The 21,328-nt window shown below is 45.0% G+C and overlaps 1 protein-coding gene across 1 annotated transcript in view; it reads right to left on the reverse strand.

Annotated features, from left to right (window-relative positions):
- Fras1 (Fraser extracellular matrix complex subunit 1) overlaps positions 1-20,907 on the reverse strand; it is a 409,549-nt gene extending 388,642 nt beyond the window's left edge. Inside the window, exons 1-2 of the mRNA XM_087908851.1 lie at positions 20,234-20,907; positions 10,132-10,163 (exon numbers count right to left, since the gene is read on the reverse strand). Of these exons, the coding sequence (XP_087764977.1) occupies positions 10,132-10,163; positions 20,234-20,306 (105 nt within the window). The 5' untranslated portion in view covers positions 20,307-20,907. The remainder of the gene's footprint in view (positions 1-10,131; positions 10,164-20,233) is intronic.
- Between the last annotated feature and the right edge of the window lie 421 nt (positions 20,908-21,328).

Raw genomic sequence — 21,328 nt, forward strand, 5'->3', positions numbered from 1 at the left:
CAAACAAGCAAAGGAGTGAAGGGATTGGGTTTTTAAAAATCAGAGTTGCGTGAGCAGAAGAGAGAGAAAGGAGATGTTGGGTAGTTGGCCCAGAGTCTGTTGGTACATATAACGGTTTAATTCATGTGGTATATAGTCTTCCTAGGTCCAGTCACAAAGGCCACCGCAAGGAAGTTGACAGCTTTGAACTGTGGCACGGCTCCACTACCATCTATACCCTCAGCAAGCATAACTACAGGTTCCTGCTTAGCGCTTCCGTCAAGTTCCTTCTAGCCCTGATTTTTCATCCTTTAAGCAAAGGTCCCTCCAAGGAGTTGACCCTGGAAGCATACCGAAGAATATTATATTTCTGTTAATAATTCTCTCATGTTCTCTATGTGCAGATCATGTGAAGAGCGTGACAAACAAAGAACAATGAAATCTGCCCTTCCACGCAACCCTCTCCTGCCCATGAATCCTCTCCTGCCCATGCAATTTCCCTTCGGAGGAGAGGGAGAGCATTAAAGTTACTTAATCGCCAATCGCAAAAGCTGTTGGGGAAGCACCCACACACAAGGGTTTTCTGGACACTAACAATAAGCTGTTTCTTACTTGAGGGGTCTTTTCCTTCTTCCTTCACTCCAGCTTAGGAATACCAGCAGCCGAAAGCCTCATCGCTGAAAGAACATAGCGGGGGCACGAGAAGCTAAGCACTTACTTCACACGGAACTGCTCAAGGACTTTTTTTTCAGTTATTTTGTGCCAATGTCATATATAAATCTCCCTCCTGTCACAGAAACAAAACTCTTTCCATTCAAAAATTTCAAGACAACTTTTCTTTAGACATTTGCAATTCAAATCCCAAGAAAATAGAAGCTCACTTGTTAAACTCAACTGTCATTTGATATTTACATAGTAGCTTTTCCTTAATAAGCAAAAGGCTTGAAAGAGCAAATAAACTATAATAAAATAGTATCCCAAGTTGTCACAGATGACTGGCAGTTCTCTTCTAGGGATTATCCATATATATATATATATATATATATATATATATATATATATACATATGCACGCATAAACATACCATGTATAAAATAAACATGCATATGTAAATATTTTACAGTCATACAAAGAAATGTAGACGAAATAAAACAAACTACTAGACTGCCATTTTGAGGAGAAAAATGGCACAAACATCGAAAAATAAAGAAAAATGGGTGGTGGGCACGTATGGACTAGCCAGAAAAATTGAGATATATGATTACACATAACACAGTTGGAGCAAATAAATATGGTTGCCAAACTCAGTTGCGTCCTCTACATTCCAAACAAAGCATAAGAAATGTGTTTGTTAATTTAAAACATCTGCTCCTCCAACAAGAATATGAGTAAGAATGAAAATGCATATGGATTATTCGTCAATAAAAGTACAGAATTTCTTGTATTATTCCTCTCACACACAATTATTCTGAGAAGATATCAATTCCCAAATAAGAAGCTAGTGCCTCTGATGAAGATGTATAACATGCAAAGCCCCAGCAAGAACAGAGCATCATCTGCAGCACTGACTGGCCACTCCTCACCATCTGGCTCTCAAGGGTACAAACTCAGCAGTACATTCTCTTAGGAGAATTGCATACCAGCTAGCACGGTGGTGCATGCCTCTAATCTCAACACTTGGAATGAGCCAGGAGAATCTATGTGAGTTCCAGGCTATCCAGGGCTACATACTGAGACCCTATCTCAAAATACAGATAGGTAGGTAGGTAGGTAGGTAGGTAGGTAGGTAGGTAGATGATAGATAGATAGATAGATAGATAGATAGATAGATAGATAGATAGACGATAGATAGATAGATAGATAGATAGATAGATAGATAGATAGACAGACAGATGATAGATATTGCGATTTTGCATATATTGCATGTTTAGGTCAGGTGCTTTCTCACCCTCTAATCCTTAGTAGGAAAAACACAGCTCTAACCTTCAGTCTGCACAATGAAAACCCAGAGCAGCCTTTGGAAATCAGCTAAAAGAGATCCCCTCCTCAGTCCTGATTTTGTCTAGTCTCAACCCAAATACCCCCAACAAGAATCCGGAAGCTAACCAGTCCTTACATATACGTCAGGACCTAGCACAGTGATATTGCATCGCAGAGGAATTCAATTTCTGTCATAAAACAGATGCATCTTAATAAAGACCAGCCTCCCGGCTTCAGAGCATAGTGCTCTGTATTAAAAAATAAATAGGAAAGGGTGTCTTAGTTTGCTTTTTATTGCTGTGGTAAACACCATGACCAATGCAACTTAGGAAGGAAAGGGTTTAATCTATTCTGAGCACAGTTCATCATTGAGGAAAGCCAAGGCAGGAACCCAAGGAAGGCAGAATCTGGAGGCAGAAGACTACAGAGGATACACTTACTACTTTGTTCCCCATGGCTTCACTCAGCTTGGTTTTTGACACAGCCCAAGACCATCTGCCCAGGGATTTCATTGCCCATAGTAGGCTTGGCAAGAAAATGCTCCACAGACTTGTCCACGGGTCAATCTGATGATGGCACTTTCTAAAATGAGGTTTCTCTTCCCAGATGACCTTAACTTGTGGGGAAAAAAAAGATATCCTATAATACCCAGCAGAAAAGTATTGGGAAATTATCTAACAAATTATCTAACATACTTACAGGAAATTAAGGATCTGAGGAATGGCTAACTTGGCTAACTTGTTTCCTTTCTGAATAAATCCTAGGAAGCCACATACTCACCCCCATGTCGCAGAGCCCGAGATGTCTTAGCTGCAGCCACAAAGCAAGATTTCTCTGGTTAGAGGAACTTGGAGCACTGGCTAGGGGAAGTCCTGTAGCTTTCTTCATTTCTCTTCTTGAGAGAATCTCTGAGCATGTTGATGAATACCAACACAGATGAAATGGGGAACTTCAAGCCTGCAGGGTCACCTCCACTGCTACAGTTCCAAATAAAAGCAAGCTGTGCTTCAGAGAACATCTCAAGAAAGACTGCAGCCCCCAAGAACGCTGTCTCTCGTAGGTTCGCTTGGGCCTCCAGAGCGGAACGAAATGTCTTTCGTTCAGAAGATTCTTCTTCGCTATGTTCAATGGAAAACACTCCCACGGGTAGACTAGACTTTGACCAAACAGATGTAGAAGTGTTCAGGAAATGTGCACGACACAGATGCAGGGGATGGCTCAGATCTACTGCACAGCAGGAGCAGAGAAGGACAATAGAGGTAGCCTCAAAACTGCTCAAAATATATGAAAACAGCAAGCAAGGGCCTTACAGCAGACCTCTTACCACCTTGCTTTCAGTTCCTACAAGGGCTACAGAACATTACCATCTCCCCTGGGCCACACCCACCCATGAAACCACCTGCTAACTTTAAGTACTCCAGAGTACACTGAGAACTTTACGTCTGTAAAGCCGCTCTAGCCGGGTGGGCTGTGCGTTATCTTAATCCCAGAACTCAGAGGCAGAGGCCAGCAGATCTCTGCTGAGTTATAGTTTGAGGGCAGCTGAGTTTTCACAGCAAGTTCCAGGCCAGCCGGGCTATAAAGAGAGAGCCTGTCTCAAAAGTAAACAAACAAATAAATAAATGTGATCTGTCTAATATATAGTCAATAGCCACTAGCACAGTGGCTACTTAAATTTAAACTTCTGGGCCAGTGGGATGGCTCAGTAGCTAAAAACACTTGCCACTAAGCCTGACCACCTGAGTTTAATTCCAAATACTTATATGGGAGGTCTTTGTTGTACTTTGACTTCTACATACATGGTATGTGCTCGAGAACTCACACAAGTACACAAGTGTACATGTACCTACGTACACACACACACACATGCAAAGCAAACAGATAAACAAATAAGAATGTAATAAAAATTTAAAATAAACCTTTTATTAAAATCAATCAGCAGTCAGAAGGTAAAGGCAGACGGATGTCAGTAAGATCGAGGCCAGCCTGGTCTACAAACAAGTTCCAAGACAGCCAGGGCTATACAGAAAAGGCCTGCCTCAAAAAAAAAAAAAGAAAAGAAAAGAAAAATCAAAACTTATACCTCAGTTTCTGGGGTTTGCTAGCCACATGGTGTCTACTCAGTAACCACGTGTGGCTCTGAGGTTCCTCAGTGGAGGCTACAGCCAAGGACGCCCCCATCAGTTCAACCCTGCATTATCTTGGAGAGTCTCTCTAACTCTCAACCACAAATTCAGAAACTGAGGCTTGGTGTCCTCCCGACAGCTCACTCCAGGCTCCACAGCTGCTCCTCTAGCGAAAGGACCTGAGCCAAGAGCCGCCGGCCCCTATCGCTAAGTCACATCCATTCCAGACCCTGCCGCCATCCGGAAGATGCCAACAGCTGCTCTTTGTCGGGGCAGTCTGAGGTTCTACCGCAGGCACTCACTCGGCTGACTTCCTATTAATCCATGAGGTGGGTCACCCCTTACATATGGCAAAGCTGAGGCACAATAGACAGTCATATCTGAGGTCATTCAGCGTGTATGCTATAGTCCCAAGGTCCAATGGTATGGGATGTCCTTCTGTATATGTGTTGCTTTTATTGGTTAATAAACAAATCTGCTTTGGCCTACAGAAGAGCAGAATATAGCCAGGCTGTAAGAGATATAGAGAGAGAGAGTAGGCAGAGTCAGAGAGACGCCATGTAGCTGCCAAAGGAGACAGATGCCATGCAGCTGCTGAACAAGAAGGATCCGGAAACTTTGTGGTAAGTCACAGCCTCGCGGCAATACACAGATTAATAGAAATGGTTAATTCAAGATGTGAGAGCTAGCTAGAAACATGCCTGAGTCATTGACCAAACAGTGTTGTAACTAATATAGTTTCTGTGTGATTACTTGGGTCTGGGCAGCTGGGAAACGTAAGCGAAGTCTCCATCTACAGTTCTATCTCCAAAACTCAGGTCTTTGTACCGTATTTTATCAGATGTAGCAAACATGTCATGCTTTTATTGTCCTCAATATCTTTCTTCAAATTTGTCAAAAGTTGATGGTTTATGATTCACTTTGGCAGCAGCTGCCTGAAGAGGATCTCAACATTTGGCACATCTGCTCTGGGGAAGAAGAGCAGTGTTGCTCACCTCTGCGAATCAGAACTGTTTTACGGCGATGGCTGAGACATATTATCCCAACAAGCTTTCTTGGGCTGAGCAGTCATGTTAACCTTTCGCCTTGCCTGCAACTCTGTGACAGACGCAGTTCAGATTCGCTTTACAGAGTGAAATGGCTGGAGTAGCCATCAGACCACCCATCCCCAGAATTCACAAAGGAGAGGGGTTCGAAGGCAGTGACGCAAAACCTGGGACAGTTAAATTCTTGGTATTCAGTTTACTCGAGAAAGGGCAGAAGATAAAGACGCATAAACACTAAAATGGGAAACTCCTCTTCTTCTGCATGCAGTGACGATGTGTCATAACTGCTTCCCTCTAGTGAACCCTTTCCTACAGGGTCTGACCTTGACGGAAGTCTGGATCTGAAAATGTAGGAGAGTAGAGGGTGGGACATAAAACAGACCCAAACACAGGGTTCACTGTTTCCTCTGGTGTTCCTTCTTCTCCCTTCTGGCAATCTCTGACTTGACAAATGAAAGAATATAAAAATAGAGGAGAGAGAATCAAAGAAAGAAAGGGAACAGCTGAACTCAATACATCTGAGAGATGCCTTCCATGTGGCTCGGGACCAAGCCATCCTCGAATGCCACTGCAAGGCCGCGTGGTTGGTTTCCAGAAGTTGGACACAACCCAGATTGAGTAAATACACACACGCGCAAACACACACACACACAATACTTCAAAACAGTATAGTACGTCTATTAAGATGCACTGAGTCCCTAAACGCCTTTAGCATCACGTCACAAAGTTAGTGTACATGCACTAGCATGGGACAGCGGCAGTCAAATGGGAGGAGGTTAGCCAGGGACAGCTGGCTTCTCCAGCAGTCAGGGATGAAGACTGGCAGAGACAACTGCATGGCAGGTGCCACAGGGAGGGGGCTGGGAAGGCAGGACTGGGGGTAGAAGATAAGCTAAGCATGCTCAGAGGCAAGCTTGGCTGGAGAAGCAGAATGCGGACGAGATGGTTTAGAGTCAGAACCAGGTTTGTTGACCTCTCTTTCCTCTGGCACTTACAGACCGTGAGACTCAGGGCAAGCGACGGATACTTTCTGAACCTCAGCTTCCTTGGCTACAAAACCAACACTTATTTCTTGAGTTGCTAGAAGTTTTTCAATACCAGCAAATGCTCGCTCACCACCATCCTTTTCTCTTCTCTTCTTTATTAAGAAAGGGAATTTTGCAATGGCAAAAAAGCATGTCTTGGGTATTGTGTTAGCACAAAGCCGCACACACACACACACACACTGTCTTTATTCTTCTATTAAAAATTCTTCTGGAGGGGCCTCATTTGTCCCTATTTCACACAGCAGGCAACAGAGTTGCTAGCTGTGCCCAAGGTCACAGAGCCGCTCTGCAGCAGAGGAGGAAGGATCTACACCAGGTCAGCGCTCCACACCAGGGCCATGAGTGTTCTGCTCTTTGGCAACCTCTTAAGCAGTGAGGAGAGCCAAAGGGGCTATCAGTGAGAGGTGACTTCACAAGACACAGTTGGGGCAACAACTAGCCACTAAAAACTGCCTAAAACTCATGTTGCCAAGTACTTGATGTCTTATTAAATAAAGTTATTTTTTAAAACTTTATTTATTTTATATATATATGAGTGTTTGGCCTGCATGTAGCCTGTTTATCACATGTATAGAATTCCTTCAGAGGCCAGAACAGTCACTGGATCCACTAGAACTGGAGTTACAGACAGTTGTAAGCCATTGTGTGGTCGCCAGGAAACAAACCCAGTCCTCTGGAAGGGCAGTCCATGTTCTTAAGCACTGAGCTACCTCTCCAGCTCCGTTGTATGGAGGTCTTTTGCGAAAGCTGACACTTGCCCTTTTTTAAGCTGTCCAGGCCTCCTTCTGGTTGTCCCCTTGACAACTGAATGAAACACAAGAACTTTATATTCCTGTTCTATTTTCCTCGGGTATAAAGCAAGAACCTCAGACATCCGGGTCTCTGACGTCATTTCTAGCTCTGAAACAAGGAGCTTGTGGGTAGAATTCTAAGATGGTGCTAAGCCGCCCCACGCAGGACTAGCTCTGGAGTGGGGTGTGCTTTACAAGACGAGCCTTCTCACCCACAGCAGTGAAGAGCTGTTGAACTAGGGATTCCTAGAATTGTATACGACACGGCTACACTAGCGCACTGTTCTTGGATTCTTGAAATTCAAAATATATTCATGAATATTCGTTCTGGAATCTCATTGGCGGAAGAGCCACGTCTGTCTTCATTAGGTCATATGAAGAGGGACTCATAACAAAGCATGTAATTAACTACTACCACAGTAGATTATCTGACATTTCTCCGCCCCTCCGCCACATTATCTCTTCCCTTCCTTCTTTGCTTCCCAACCCCCAAACTCCTTCCATGATGTTGGAGATCAAACCCAGGACCTAGTGCATTCCAGACAAATAACCAACCTCTGAAGTACATTCCAGAAGCTACTATTAATTTTAATATCATTAAAACAAAAGGTGGTTACAGATAAATCAAAATGCAGAGTCTATAGATTTTCAGCTTTCTTCAGTCTTTTGTGTCTGCTGCTCCCACACCTGATTTGACAGCAACTCTTAGTGACTCACCTCTACAGTCTTTTTAAAGTATTCAACACTGTTTCCCTAGAAACAAGAGTGCTATTTCCTTTTCCATTCCTAGTCCAACAGTTTAATTAAGCGATAAGTCAGGCTTTGTCATTTCTCTTCCCTTGCTCTTCTAATGGTTCACCCACCTCTGCTTAAAGGATAAGCAAAATCCAGGCCCAGGCTGAACACTCCGTCCCCTGCCCACCCTCCTGGCTTCCTCTCCAGCTGCTTCCTTCCTTGGGTATCTGCATCAGTTGTTTGACCTCCAGGTACCCAACAAATGGCCAAGGGAATTCTGACTCACACTTGACATTCACCTTTCACCCCTCAAACATGTCCTCCTTGATGTCTACAGGTTCAGTCCTAGAAGAGCCTTCTCCAGGTCTTGCTGCTGCAAAGGTCACCTTTTCATCCTAGTTAAAGTGATAAGCCCCAGCTGAGTCGTTCCTATCTTCCCATTCTACACTTCGTTATTTTTGTGACTTCTTCCAGTTCTTGAAAGCATATCTGACGTATGATTTGAACTTCAAGATGGTGGAGATTCATTTGTTCATTGATATTCACCAAGACCTAACCCAGCAGGTTCATTGTCACCATTGGGTAAGCAAATAGTCTTTGTTGTGGTAAGTAACATCTGCGCCTGAACTGCATAAATACAATACTAAGTACTTCAAGTACTTTGGGCTGGAGGAGGGTGAGGAACAAAGATAGCGATGTCTTGGAGCAAAGATGGTGTCTGGAGGGCGCTCTGAGTGAGTTAGATGAAACAGGAAGCCACTCTACTAGGCATGACCCACAGGGCATGGACAGACGGGAATCAAGGTTATCCACTCAAGGCAACTGGGGTTTCTTTTTTAAACTGGTTAGAACTGACCCCTTGAATTATCTTATGACATTTTTTTCTTTTTATTAAAGTACACACAGCAACCAAGGTGAGTGGGGGAGATGGTCTAGATACATCTCCAGATAGCAGTAAAAAGGAGAAAGCAGACAAGTTGATTAATGTCGCCCACTCCTCAATGGCCAAAGACCTCCAGTCAGTCTCTTCATCTCCCTCTCTCTTCTTCAATTCTCCACTAGAAAAAGAGGGCTTCTGGGCTTGGTGAATAACTCCCAACAGTCAAGAACATGGATTCAATGCCACAGTAGGCTCCATAATATAATAAGACCCTGTAAAGGGTGGGGGATGGGGGTACACGACCTGCCTACTACACTGGCCTCAGTACCAGATAAATCAATAGCTATGAAAATATATTGAAAAAGTATGAATTGTATTAATATAGTTGATTGACTTGTCTAAACTATATGCCATTACTCCCCAAAACTGATGACAGACTTTGATTTCAGAATGATTTCTAAAATGTATTAAAGAAGAAACAGAAAGAAAATTCTGTTTTTAGGGCATGGAATGAGAAAGAGGAAAAAAATAGTTTTTTCCAGTTCTTTAATAGAAAACTATCAAGAGGGATGTGTGTGTGTGTGTGTGTGTGTGTGTGTGTGTGTGTGTGTGTGTGTATCTGCAGAACAACAACTATAACAAATAAAGACCGGATTGGAAAATATTACTAATATTACTTCAAATATCTATAGTTATCTAAACTCCTGAAGACTTCGGCTACTCCACATCTATTTCAGCACAAGGATAATGGAAGATGACAAAGTAAAATCACACCACGTATCAATAGCAGACTGGGACGAAATGAGCACATCCCTCCCAACCCTCAGAGTCTGCTTTACTGCAGCATGTGTTAAGCCCCAACTGAAAAAGCGGTGAAGAATGGCTTGTCATACCATTTATTAGAGTTGATGGAGTGTAGACAGTCTTTTCAATAAGGCTTTAACACACTGTTATGCACCACAGTACATTATTAATGAAAAGGAACGCACGAGACTTGCATCAGCTTTTCCCCCAAGTCATTCTGACATTAAATTCAAAATCAATTCTGCCTACCCAGCGTGGCATAGGGTCAGAGATAAAAATGCTAATTTGTTTGTTGTTTACCAAAAACTTAAGCTTATCACTCAGAGAAATCATCGAGAATCTCTTCTGCTGTACTGAATTGAATAAGAGCATCTTTAAAGAAGGGATCAAAGCAGGAGGCAAATGTAACAGGAATATAAACACATCACACCCCGGTTTGCATGTGACGAGAGGATGGGACCCAATTATCCCTGACTGCAAGAACACAAAGGACACCCATGGAATGCAGATGGGTTGGGGGCAAACTTCTCATTCAGTACTTGAGTATACAAATGGAACTAATTCACTCTCGAGGGGTTATTAAGTAATTGAGCGCGATGGTACGGGTACCAGTTGAGGAGGAATCCTTAACCCATGGAGAAGAAAATAAGCATATTTTACAGTGACATAATCCCCTCCCTCACTCTGTCATCTCAGTTAAGCTGCTCTCTTAATCCAAATGAAATAGATTTAAGAATGACCTACCGCAAGCAAGGAACCCTGATAGAGGCAAGCACCTGGGGGAGGAAAAAAAAAACAAGAATTACAAAACAATGCGTAACAAACCAATAGTCAGTACCCGGCATGCTTACTTCTTAGCTCCACCACTATCAGACCTAGCTAAGGACTTTGTTTTAAAGGCTCGAACATTCTTACCGTGGGAAAATAACCCCTTCCATCAGATCAACGACTCTTGCAGACATGTGACAAAGTGCACAATTAAAGCATATTATTTGGATTTTCAAAGAAATGTCTTTAAACCTCAACAATATGACTGCCTAAAGATCTGAACAAGGAACACATCAATAGACATCCCAACACGGGTTTGACAAAGGCTGTAGGCATCAAAGGGATGCTCAGAGTAGGAGAGGTAGTCTTCCCTCGGGGAGGGAGAAGTTGGTTATCCAATACCAAATGGTCAATCCTGAAATTATGTTCATGCATGCATCAATGATGATGTAGCTTGTGTGTGAGTATGTGTGTGTGTGTGTGTGTGTGTGTGTGTAAAACAATAATTAGTAAAGAAGAGACCAGGAATTTGAGGGAGTGCAGAGAACTGGTAGAGGAAGAAAAGGGAATGGAGGGAAGTTATGACTATATTTTAATAAAAATAAATGCACGTATAGTGGCACAGTATAAATACAATGTTATTATCTATGTGCTCTGCCACAAAAGCTCCCATAATCCACTCTGAATTTATCTATCTAAGCCATTTTTTCATTCTTTGCTACATAAATTCTCCAGATCAACTCAAGGAGCCAATTTATTCCATAGTAATTTTCACATCTCAAGGTTTCTTTCAGTTTCAGTTCCTTTGGTGATGCGTTTGGTCTCTTGGGGGTTCGTGTACTGGGTCCCATCCTTCTCCTTTGAACTCATAGCCCTTCGTGCCCGAACTATTTTGTGCAAATCCATTCTTGATTCTTTCCTGGGGCATCCTATTTGTCTTTGTTGCTACTGTCTGCTTGATTGCTTTAGGTTTGTTTGTTTTGAGACAAGATTTCCCTATGTAGCCCACATTGGCCTCAGCTTCTGGAGAGCTGGGATTGTAGGCCTCTGACCATATCCACCCGTCAACGCGACAGAGATGGTGCCTCTGCCTCACCACCTCAGCACACGCGCTCAGGAAAGGAGCTGCTTCTATGTCTTTGAACTTCATTCCCACCTGTCCACATAATAGGCATTCGCTGGGTGACTATATAAACACAAAAACACCTATTTCACGCCTTTCATACAGCATGTTCTTGAGTGGGGAGGTTAAGCCACGGTGTAGGGCAGCACAGATGGAAGCTATTTGCAAAGCACTCTCCTACTGAGCCCCTGACCTCTCAAACTCTTCTCGTTCTTGTTTTTCCTTGATGGGCGCTTATGAACCGATACATCTTTGTATTTTCCAGTCATTAGATACCAAATGAAAGAAGAAAAAGATAATCTGTTCTAAACGCAGAAGAGGGGAGAACTGGATTCAGGGTGCTCACATTCTGAACAGCTAGCACAACAGAAAATGAGTCTATGTTTTAGGACAATATGAAATCACAATCCTAATTTTCACACATTCTCCGGTGATTTCTGAACAACACAACAGGCGTCCTTTAACCTGCGAGCAGCGTGCAGCACACTCCCAGCTAGCCTCACAGCAACTGAGGCAGAAAACAGAGAACAAGAGTGCAGACAGAACACAGTAGAAACACGTGCAGACACACGCAGTGGAAACATGTGCAGACACACGCAGTGGAAACATGTGCAGACACACGCGGTGGAAACATGCGCAGACACACACAGTAGAAACACAGTAGAAGTATGTGCAGACACAACATGGTGGAAACATGTGTAGACACACACAGTGGAAACACGTGCAGACACACACGGTGGAAACACGTGCAGACACAACATGGTGGAAACACGTGCAGACACACATGGTAGAAACACGCGCAGACACAACACGGTGGAAGCACACGCAGACACACACGGTAGAAACACGTGCAGACACACACGGTGGAAACACGTGCAGACACACATGGTGGAAGCACGTGCAGACACACATGATGGAAGCACGTGCAGACACACATGATGGAAGCACGTGCAGACACACATGGTGGAAACACGTGCAGACACACATAGTAGAAACACGTGCAGACACACATGGTGGAAACACATGCAGACACACATGGTGGAAACACGTGCAGACACACATGGTGGAAACACGTGCAGACACACATGGTGGAAACACGTGCAGACACACATGATGGAAGCACATGCAGACACACATGATGGAAACACGTGCAGACACTACACGGTGAAAGCACAGATACAACACAGAGGAAACACATACAGACTCAATATGGTAGAGGCACACCGTAACAGGGCATGGTCAGTTTCCAAGGAGGGATGGACAGGTTTACTACAGGACACATCCCCATAGATCCTAAGAAGGCTAACTTCTCAGTAGAGAGCTGGCCTGCCTTTCCTGACAATCACGGAACTAACAATCTTTAAAGGAAATGAGCTGACTGTTTACACTTGGGTTTGGAAGAAAGATCTCTATAGGTATATTTGCTGAGATGACTTTTATATCCTTGACATTCAAATAAGAAAAACTTGAGATAAAACCTTGAGGGAAAATTCATCTTAACTGACCTATTTCTAAGAAATTTTGTCCTGAAGATAGTATTTCAATCTATAATATGTTATAAGAACAGAGATATATGTATGTATAAATATTAAACAATCATGTGTATCTGGAAGAAATATATAGCTCAACAATTCAGTTTTTGAATCATTTGTGTTTGTGTGTGTATATGTAAGTGTGTGCAATGCGGTGCACATGTGTGCATGTGGAGGTCACAGGTCACCCTCAGGTGCAGTTGTCATTAGGTGGATGCTTTCTATCATGTGTTTTAAAACAGGGTCTCTCACTGACAGGGACTTGCAAGCAGGCATGGCTGGGTGACTAACTCCACCTCCATAGCACTGGGATTGCAAACATGGGCCCTGGGTATTGAACTCAGGTCCTCATGTTGGCACCACAAACACTTTACCAACTGAGCTGTTTCCCTAACAAACAATGCATGTGGGGAGGGGAGTGTGAGACAAGGTCTCTCTGTAGCTTTGGAGCCTGTCCTGGAACCAGCTCTTGTAGACCACGATGGCCTAGAACTCACAGAGATCCACCTGCCTCTGCCTCTCGAGTGCTGGGATTAAAGGCGTGCACCACCACCACCTGGCTAACAATACACTTTTAAAATTTTATCAGCACCATATTCAGGATTCACAAGAATGGCTTCACGATGGTATTTCTACGTGTGCGCATTCCATGCCTTGATCCTAGTCGCTCCTACTACCCGCTCCCGCCCTCCCTCCTCCCACTGGTCCCATTTTCTTCCCAAATGACCCCTTTCCTTTTCATGCCTACCATCACTTCCGAAGTTATTTAAACACACATTTACTTATGTCTGATGCTCAAAATGCACAATGATGTTTTTAAAATTATAATGGAGATAATCACCACTTAGGTACAATTTAACAAAATTGAATCATTTTTTTCAGACTATTAATCTCTTAATGGTTAAACAATTAAATATCTGTGACATATCCAGGTTTTCTTTGACTACTTGACAGACAAAATTATATGCACTTATCATGTGCATTACGATGTTTCCAACTGTATGTAACCTTTAAGATTATCTTATAAATTTCAAGTTGGGGGGGGAGAGACACTATTTACCCTTTAGAATAAACCATTCTCCCATACAGTCATATAAGGCAACTTTCCAAGAAGTGCATCACTAGGTAGTGTCATTGTCATGTGGACATCACAGAGGGTACTGACGCAGACTAAAGCACAAGTCACGCCTCGGCGGCATAACCTCCAGAGCCAGTGCACACGCTGGCCCCCAGTGACCAACACATCTTTACACGATATGTGACTGCAATGTTAGTTCTGATCTCCGTCATGTTGTCTTGCAAAATCAGCTTCTTTCCAAGGCTTGTAAAGAAATCCAGCACCGTGAGAACTAAGCAAAGATCCATTACAAAGCCCATTTCCGATAGTCAGGATGGACCCTATAGACTCACCGCAACAGGAAAACACTCAGCAGCCTTGAGAATGGCCCTACATTTAGACTTGTTCAAGCCAAACATCTGGGACAGACCCAAGTCAAACAATATGTAGCTGATAAATTCTATCATTAGAAAACGAAGCAACTCAATGTGGGTTACTCCACAATGTGCAATTCCAACAGAAATTAGCTTTGCCCTCCGAGGCTTCCCTAAAACGAACAGTGCTACCCGGAAGGCAGCCGCCTGCATGAGTCTCCATTAACACACTTCCCAAAACCTCATTTCTACTCTCCGGAGAAAATAAAACATTACAGTGTGATGCCCAGTGCCATCAAACGTTCATCATCTCCCAAAGCCAGACGAGGCCATCCAGAGCAAGCGTATTTCTCCTACACTGTGGCAGGCTGCACACCCACCACCAGATGAGGCTGGAATGTTTTCTGGCAGTGGGTGCTGGGTGCATCTCCTGGCACAAGAAAAGCAGAGTCTCTTGGAAATTATAATGTATAATAATTTAACTTAATATTGTTAGGGAGATTTTGAGATAAAAAAATTTTAAGATGCTTTCATCTAAAACCTATCAGCCACAAAGATAGCGGCTGGTAACTAAGTCAATTAAGTAAAACCAAAAGCGTGTCAGACTTTGTGTACCAGTTTCATCCTTGATGAAGACTTTGCAACTTGTAGGGAAATTCTTAGACGGGATTCTTAGAGGAAGGTGAAACATCAGAATGGCCCAAGAAGAAGTAAAATACTGCAAGGGACACTTCTTAAGACCGGAAGTAAACTCAACATAGGTTCAGGAAGTCCCTGAAGCTGACGGATTCACTAGGTCCCATTCTTCCCACTAGTGTATAAAGAGTAAAGACTTCTGAATCGTTTCCAGAGAAACCAAGTTATAAAGGAGAAGCTGAGACCCACCAAGGAGCCTGAGAGAAGCAGAGGCAAAAACTGCCTAAAAGAAGCAAAAACCTGCTGAATTTGCCTAAAAAGGACTCAACTGAGCCACCTGGAAAGGACACTTGGCAACCTGTTGAGCTGCTTGCAGACAGTGCAGTGTGTGCCAGGTTCCCAGCTTTGTGAGCTGTCACCCAGGTGGGCTTTGGTCACGCAGCTGTCCTTGAGTCACTTCCTCCTGTAAGTAACCCCTCACCTATCTTCCTGCAACAAACCCCAATAAAACGCTACAAAGTTACACTTCAGTGGTGTCCCGTTTTGATCTGTCATGGACTCCCTGTTTGGAGTAAGCAGCAGTAGAGTGTCTGGTTGTGTCTTCTGGGAAAGATCTGCCACACAACACAGACACACAGGTCAAAAGACACCGAGGCACGTAGAGCCATTAAGATGAGAGATTAGGAGAGCAGGATGCCCTAGTCAGGGTGACTCTTGCTGTGAGGAAACACCACAACCAAAGCAGCTTTAGGAGGAAAGGGTTTACTTGGCTTACACTGCCAGAAAACAGTCCATCACTGAGGGAAGCCAGGACAGGAACTCAAAACAGGGCAGGAGCCTGGAGGCAGGAGCTGATGCAGAGGCCATGGAGGGTGCTGCTTACTGACTTACTCTTCATGGCTTGCTCAACCTGTTTTCTTATTGAACCCAGTACCGCTAGCCCAGAGGTGGCACCACCCACAATGGGCTGGGCCCTCCTTCACTGATTGCTAATTGAGAAAATGACTTACTGCCAGATCTTATGGAGGCATTTTCTCAGTTGGGGTTCCCTCCTTTCAGATAATTCTAGATTTGTTTCAAGTTGACGTAAAATGGGCCAGCACGCTAGGGTATCACAAAAAGATGACTCGTTAGGATCAAGCAGCCACAAGTTGGCATTTAAATGTTCATGCTTGGTGTTGTGCTATAATTTGGCATATGGCTGGGCACGCGGTGGAATAGTTAAAATAGAATCATTTCTGGACTGGCAGGATGACTCATGCCCTGATTGCTCTCAGCTAGGATTCAGATCAATTAATAGAGCACTAAAACAGAAATAGGCCAACTGCCTCTGGACTACGAGACGATTTGGCACAAGACCACAGCTCTGCCGTGTGGTGGTCTCTCCCCTCTTCTGAGCCTTGTGGGGGAGAGTGTTTTATGACTACTTGTGCCTGAGTAAAATTGAGTGAGGTTGCCACCCAAGTCCATAACAGTGAATCTAGATGGCTGTGTCCCCACTCCAGAATGTCTATGGGGAAGGTGACACTCAAAATCTAATCCCACAGGGGAATGGAAATGCAATATATTAGAAACAAGAACCTACGGTAATACATCATATACCTATATCTACTCACAGGTAGTGATGAAAACCAGAGGCTGCAGAGTTAGAGTCAGTATCAATCACCTAGAGCCTGTAAAACCTCAGTCCTGAGAAAGCCGAGAAGGGCCACACGTGCTCAGAGCACTACTGCTATTTTACCAATATTATAAACTGAAGGATATGTAAACTTCTTGGAAGGTACGTTCTACATACAAGGGCTATTTGGCTGGTTCCCTGTGATGTCAGAATTTCCAACTCCCACCAAACCTAAGAGGACATAAAAGCTCTCCACAAAGGTTTGCAGAATGAAAGACGGAGGGAGGCTGTTTGTGTCAGTGAAGAAGCCAGCACAGTCCGTCTCCAGTACTAAGTCTTAAGCACCAAATGCCTCATCAAAGGAACTTTCTGACCAAACACAGAATCAAAACTGCTGATCTACCTGTAAATAAGACAAAATCTCAATCATATGGTCCTTTACAATGTAATCTGTTACTAGGGAGCTTGGGGGATTAGCTAAAGTCACCGGGTGGGGCCTGGTATTGGGACACGAACTAGAGGCCAGGTCTCCAACAGTATTTCCCAATTAAATGCCAACTGTTTATCTAGTTTAAACTCTCATAATTTCCGTATGGGAGCACAACTCAGGATGAGTCTCCAGAAAATGATGCTGCAGTTTCTTTGATTCGGGAAGCAGCCACGTTCGAAGCCGCCTGTGACTTCTTGGTTTTATTAATCCTTCAAATCATAGTTTATCAGTTTAGCAATCTTGAGGCCATGTACAATAACACTGCCAACAACTCGGTTATAAAAATCCATCTTTCTCTTGATACTTAAGATAAAAATTTAGAAACTGAAAATCTCAGAAAACCCTCTTTTTTGTGTTATTGTCATGTTGGGTATTGAACCAGGGCCTTGAGCAAAAGCTCTATCACTGACCTATAGCCCTGACCCTTGATCTCTTTATTTATAATTAGAAAACATATTTAAAGCTACCGCCGCAGAGTACCTTCCTCATTTAGTTAAGGAGTTCATTCAAGGTCAGTCACTTAATCATGGAGGCTGATCTATTTAAGTTAATTGAAAAGAATGTTATTTGGCAATCCCTCTTCTGACTGGAGCTTGGGAACTCACTGCGTCAAGCTGGAGGCTCAGGAATCCCTGGAGCTGCCCTAAGATCACAGGCCGGTGAGGAGGACTCGCCATGACAACCACAACTGTGGGAAGAATTAACTGGACCACACAAGCATTCTCTGTTGCTGGCTGAGAAGTAAACAATAGATTCTTCCATGAGTGGGCAGGTTGATTTGTGACTATATGGCCCATCCAGCAAGGCATATGTAGATGCCTGGTTTTGTTTTGTTGGTTTGTTTTTGTTTTTTTTTTTTCCGAGACAGGGTTTCTCTGTAGCTTTGGAGTCTGTCCTAGAACTAGCGCTTGTAGACCAGGCTGGCCTCGAACTCACAGAGATCTGCCTGCCTCTGCATCCCGAGTGCTGGATTAAAGGCATGCTTCGTCACCGCCCGGCTAATAGATGCCTGTTTTTAAAAATCGTCCCCTGGGTCAATATCACAATTATCACTTGAGGAAATCTCTGAGGACAAATGCTTGCCATTTCAGCGTCTTAGGTTTTTTTGGTTGGGGTTGGGGTTGGGTTGGGTTGATTTGGGTTTTGTTTGTTTGGTTTGGTTTGGTTTTTTGTTTTTGGTTGGTTGGTTTTGGTTTTTCAAGACAACGTTTCTCTGTGTAGTCCTGGCTGCCCAGGAACTTGCTTTGAAGACCAGGCTGGTCTGGAACTCATGGGGATCCACCTGCCTCTGCCTCTGGAGTGCAGGGATTAAAGGTGCCTGGAGGCAGTCTCTTAGTTTTAAAGAAAAAGAAAGCTTTAACCGGCCCAACACAAAGGCCTTACCAAGACAACTGCTGATTTGTGAGTGTGAAACCCTTATCACACAAATGATCAAATTATATGAGCTAAAGTGTGTAAAATACTTAGCATAGTGCAAGGAAATAATGTGCTGAAGATGTCTGTGTTCACTCATCTGAGCTAAGCATGGGTTGACTGAGAACTCGCAGACATCTTGCAATCTAGGATCTAGTTTGTGAGCTCTGGCAGAATGTTCTGAAGGTGGGTTAAGAAATCAGATGCAAAGTTCCCCTAGAATCCTTGGAGGACTAACACACACACACACACACACACACAGACACACAGACACACACACACATTCAACTTGGCAGTTCATAAACTTTGCCAGCTACATCTACCAATCCTCCAAAGAGCATACCCCACAGCCTCTTAATAATAATGGCTTTTGTCATTTCAAGAGATTTGCTTCCGAGAAACAGCATTGTTCCAACTGCCCCCTGGTGAGCAATCCAGGAGTGATAGCATGTTTTCTGTGTTGTTGAGATATAATTTTTAAATAAGAAACTGCCACCAAGTGAAACTGTAATTTTTCTAAGTCCTAAGTTGAAGTTTGGGGAACCTTGGCGGACTCTCCCATTTGGTTAATTACTATAATTAAATTTTCCAAGTTTTTTTATAAGTATGCATACACATGTATATACACAATTCTTTAAAAAACAACAACAACAAAAAACAGGTTGCTCCCAGTTTAAAAAGGGCTGTACAGCCCCCAGGCGTGCTTTTCCTGGGAATAGTACCCTTTTGATATAATTTCCACGACCATGTGAGAAGGGGGCGCCTTAACCTGTGGGGACAGTCTGCGCGTGAATTCCCAAGGCTAGCCGAGAGGCGCCACTGCTTTGGAGGCTGGAAGCCCACCTGAGGTTTTGTCCTCCCGCGACCTCCAGCCGTCCCCACTCCCCACCACGTGCACAACACCGCCTATATGATTTGCAACTGGGCAGGTGAACTCTTCCTGTAGCTGGATGAATAATGAATGGAGCCGGGAGAGGAAACGGAGAGTCCAGCCGTGGATGAAAATCGTCCCCCCTCCCAGCCCCGCCACTCCCTTCCCCCTTCATAAGTGCTAACCCTGACACAGTCTCCGCCGCTCTGAGCAGGTGAGAGCTCGCCACGCGCCTGAGGGGCGGGGGGGGGGGAGTGTTGGGGGGGGAGCAGCGGAGCCAGACTCAGCATGTCACCCACCCACCCCAAATCTTGATTTACTAACCGATTTATTATCTAATCCGAGATTGCATACACTACCGTAGTCTTGGGGAAGTGGGTTGAAGCCCCCCAATGAGAACCCAGGAAGAAAAGAAGAGCCTGTACTCTTATCAACCACTATTTTTTTTTTCCTGGAGAAGCAGGCAACCTCGTGCTCTCGGTGCTGGGGAAGATTTATTTCAGAACAACTGAATCGTCTCCAGACAAAATACTCTAACCCACTACTTGGAAAATCCTAAGTGGTCTTTAAGTGGAGAGACTTATTGAGTGAGGAGGGCAAAAAGAACGATGGAGTTTGGGTTGAGGATTTCACAGGAGTGAGCAACTGCTCACTTCTCACCTAGGCTCCGTGTAGTTGCTTCTCCTTCAGGGGTTAGGGTAGAAGTGGAAAGAAGATCCACTTTCAGAAATATCACATCAAGAGGACCCCCACCCACTCCCAAAAAGCAGAGAGGAGGCCGTAACAGGCTGTGATTTGACCTCAAGAGAAACCAGCAATGGAGATTTCAGGAGGAAAACCCACTCAATGTCCATCTCTCGCCCCAAATCAGAAAACTTCCACCCAACCCACAACACTAGAAAGGCTGCTGCGTGTTTTAAACTGCACGAAGGAACACACACTCCCGCCGCGCTTTTTACCTTACCTTCGCAATGAGGCAATACTGCAAATTCCGCCAGCGCTAGGGCCACCCCGAGCCACGTTTTGAGGACACTCATCGCCGCCGCGGCACTCTTGCAGGAGGAGTCCAGCCTTCAGCATCCAAGAACCTGCTCTCGGCCAAACCCCAGGCTGCGGCGCCGGGAGCCGGGACGCGCAGACACGGGAAACGCGGGCTGCTCCGCCGAGAGCTGAGCTGGAGGAGGTGGAGGGGAGGTGGCCCCGAGAAGGATGCCGCCGTGAGCAACACTCAGCCCCGAGGCTCACCCGCCTCCCCAGCAAGCAGTTCAGTCACCTACGGGAGCTGCGGCTGCAGGAATGAGGCAAAGCTCAGCCCGCCGCCAAGTCTAGCTGGAAAGTTGCGGGTCAGCGGCTGCTGGGATCTCGCAGCATTCCCTCGGGCTAGACCCGGTCCTCCAGAGGTTCCCGACAGGCGAGGGGAAGGCGCAGGTTCCTCCTCAGCAGCTTTTCAAAGTTCTCTCGGCACGCCCCCCGTCTGTGGGCGAGCTGTCGTCCGAGGGGGTCGCCGCGAACACGCGGGGCTGGGCCACTGCAGCGCGCAGGGAGCTGGACCGCGCAGGGCCGCTGGCTGCAAACTTTGTGCGGCCCTGCGGGAGCTCCGGGACTCCCGGGCGCTGCAGCTGCACCGCGCCGCCGGACTGCTGCAGGCCAGAGCTCCACAGAGAAGGCGTGGGGGGCGCTGCTGCCACTTTCTCTCCTCCGCCCCTCGCCGGGAGGAGGAGGGCAGAGGGGCGCGGCTTACTCCACACCGACGCCCACCTCCGCACCGTGCAACCCCGAGCTGCGCTGCTGGGCGGAGGTGCGATTACCCAAGTGAAGGTGGAGCCATAATTGTGGATGCACCCAGGAAAGAGAGGCTGGAGAAGACCCCGAACTCAATGCTCTTCGGCTGAGGGACCTGGAAACGCACAGAATAAGTCCCCGAGTGGATCCCAGCATTTAAAGCACACACGCTCTGCCTTCCTCCGCCTCTCTCGCCTCCTTCCTCTTTCCTTTGCTGGGCGTGAAAATGGACTCAGAGATTCCGAGCTTTGGCAAAGATTCCAGAGAGTCACGTGGG

Source organism: Myodes glareolus, chromosome 8 (assembly GCF_982192425.1).
Source record: "Myodes glareolus chromosome 8, mMyoGla1.1, whole genome shotgun sequence".
Classification (NCBI taxonomy): domain Eukaryota; kingdom Metazoa; phylum Chordata; class Mammalia; order Rodentia; family Cricetidae; genus Myodes; species Myodes glareolus.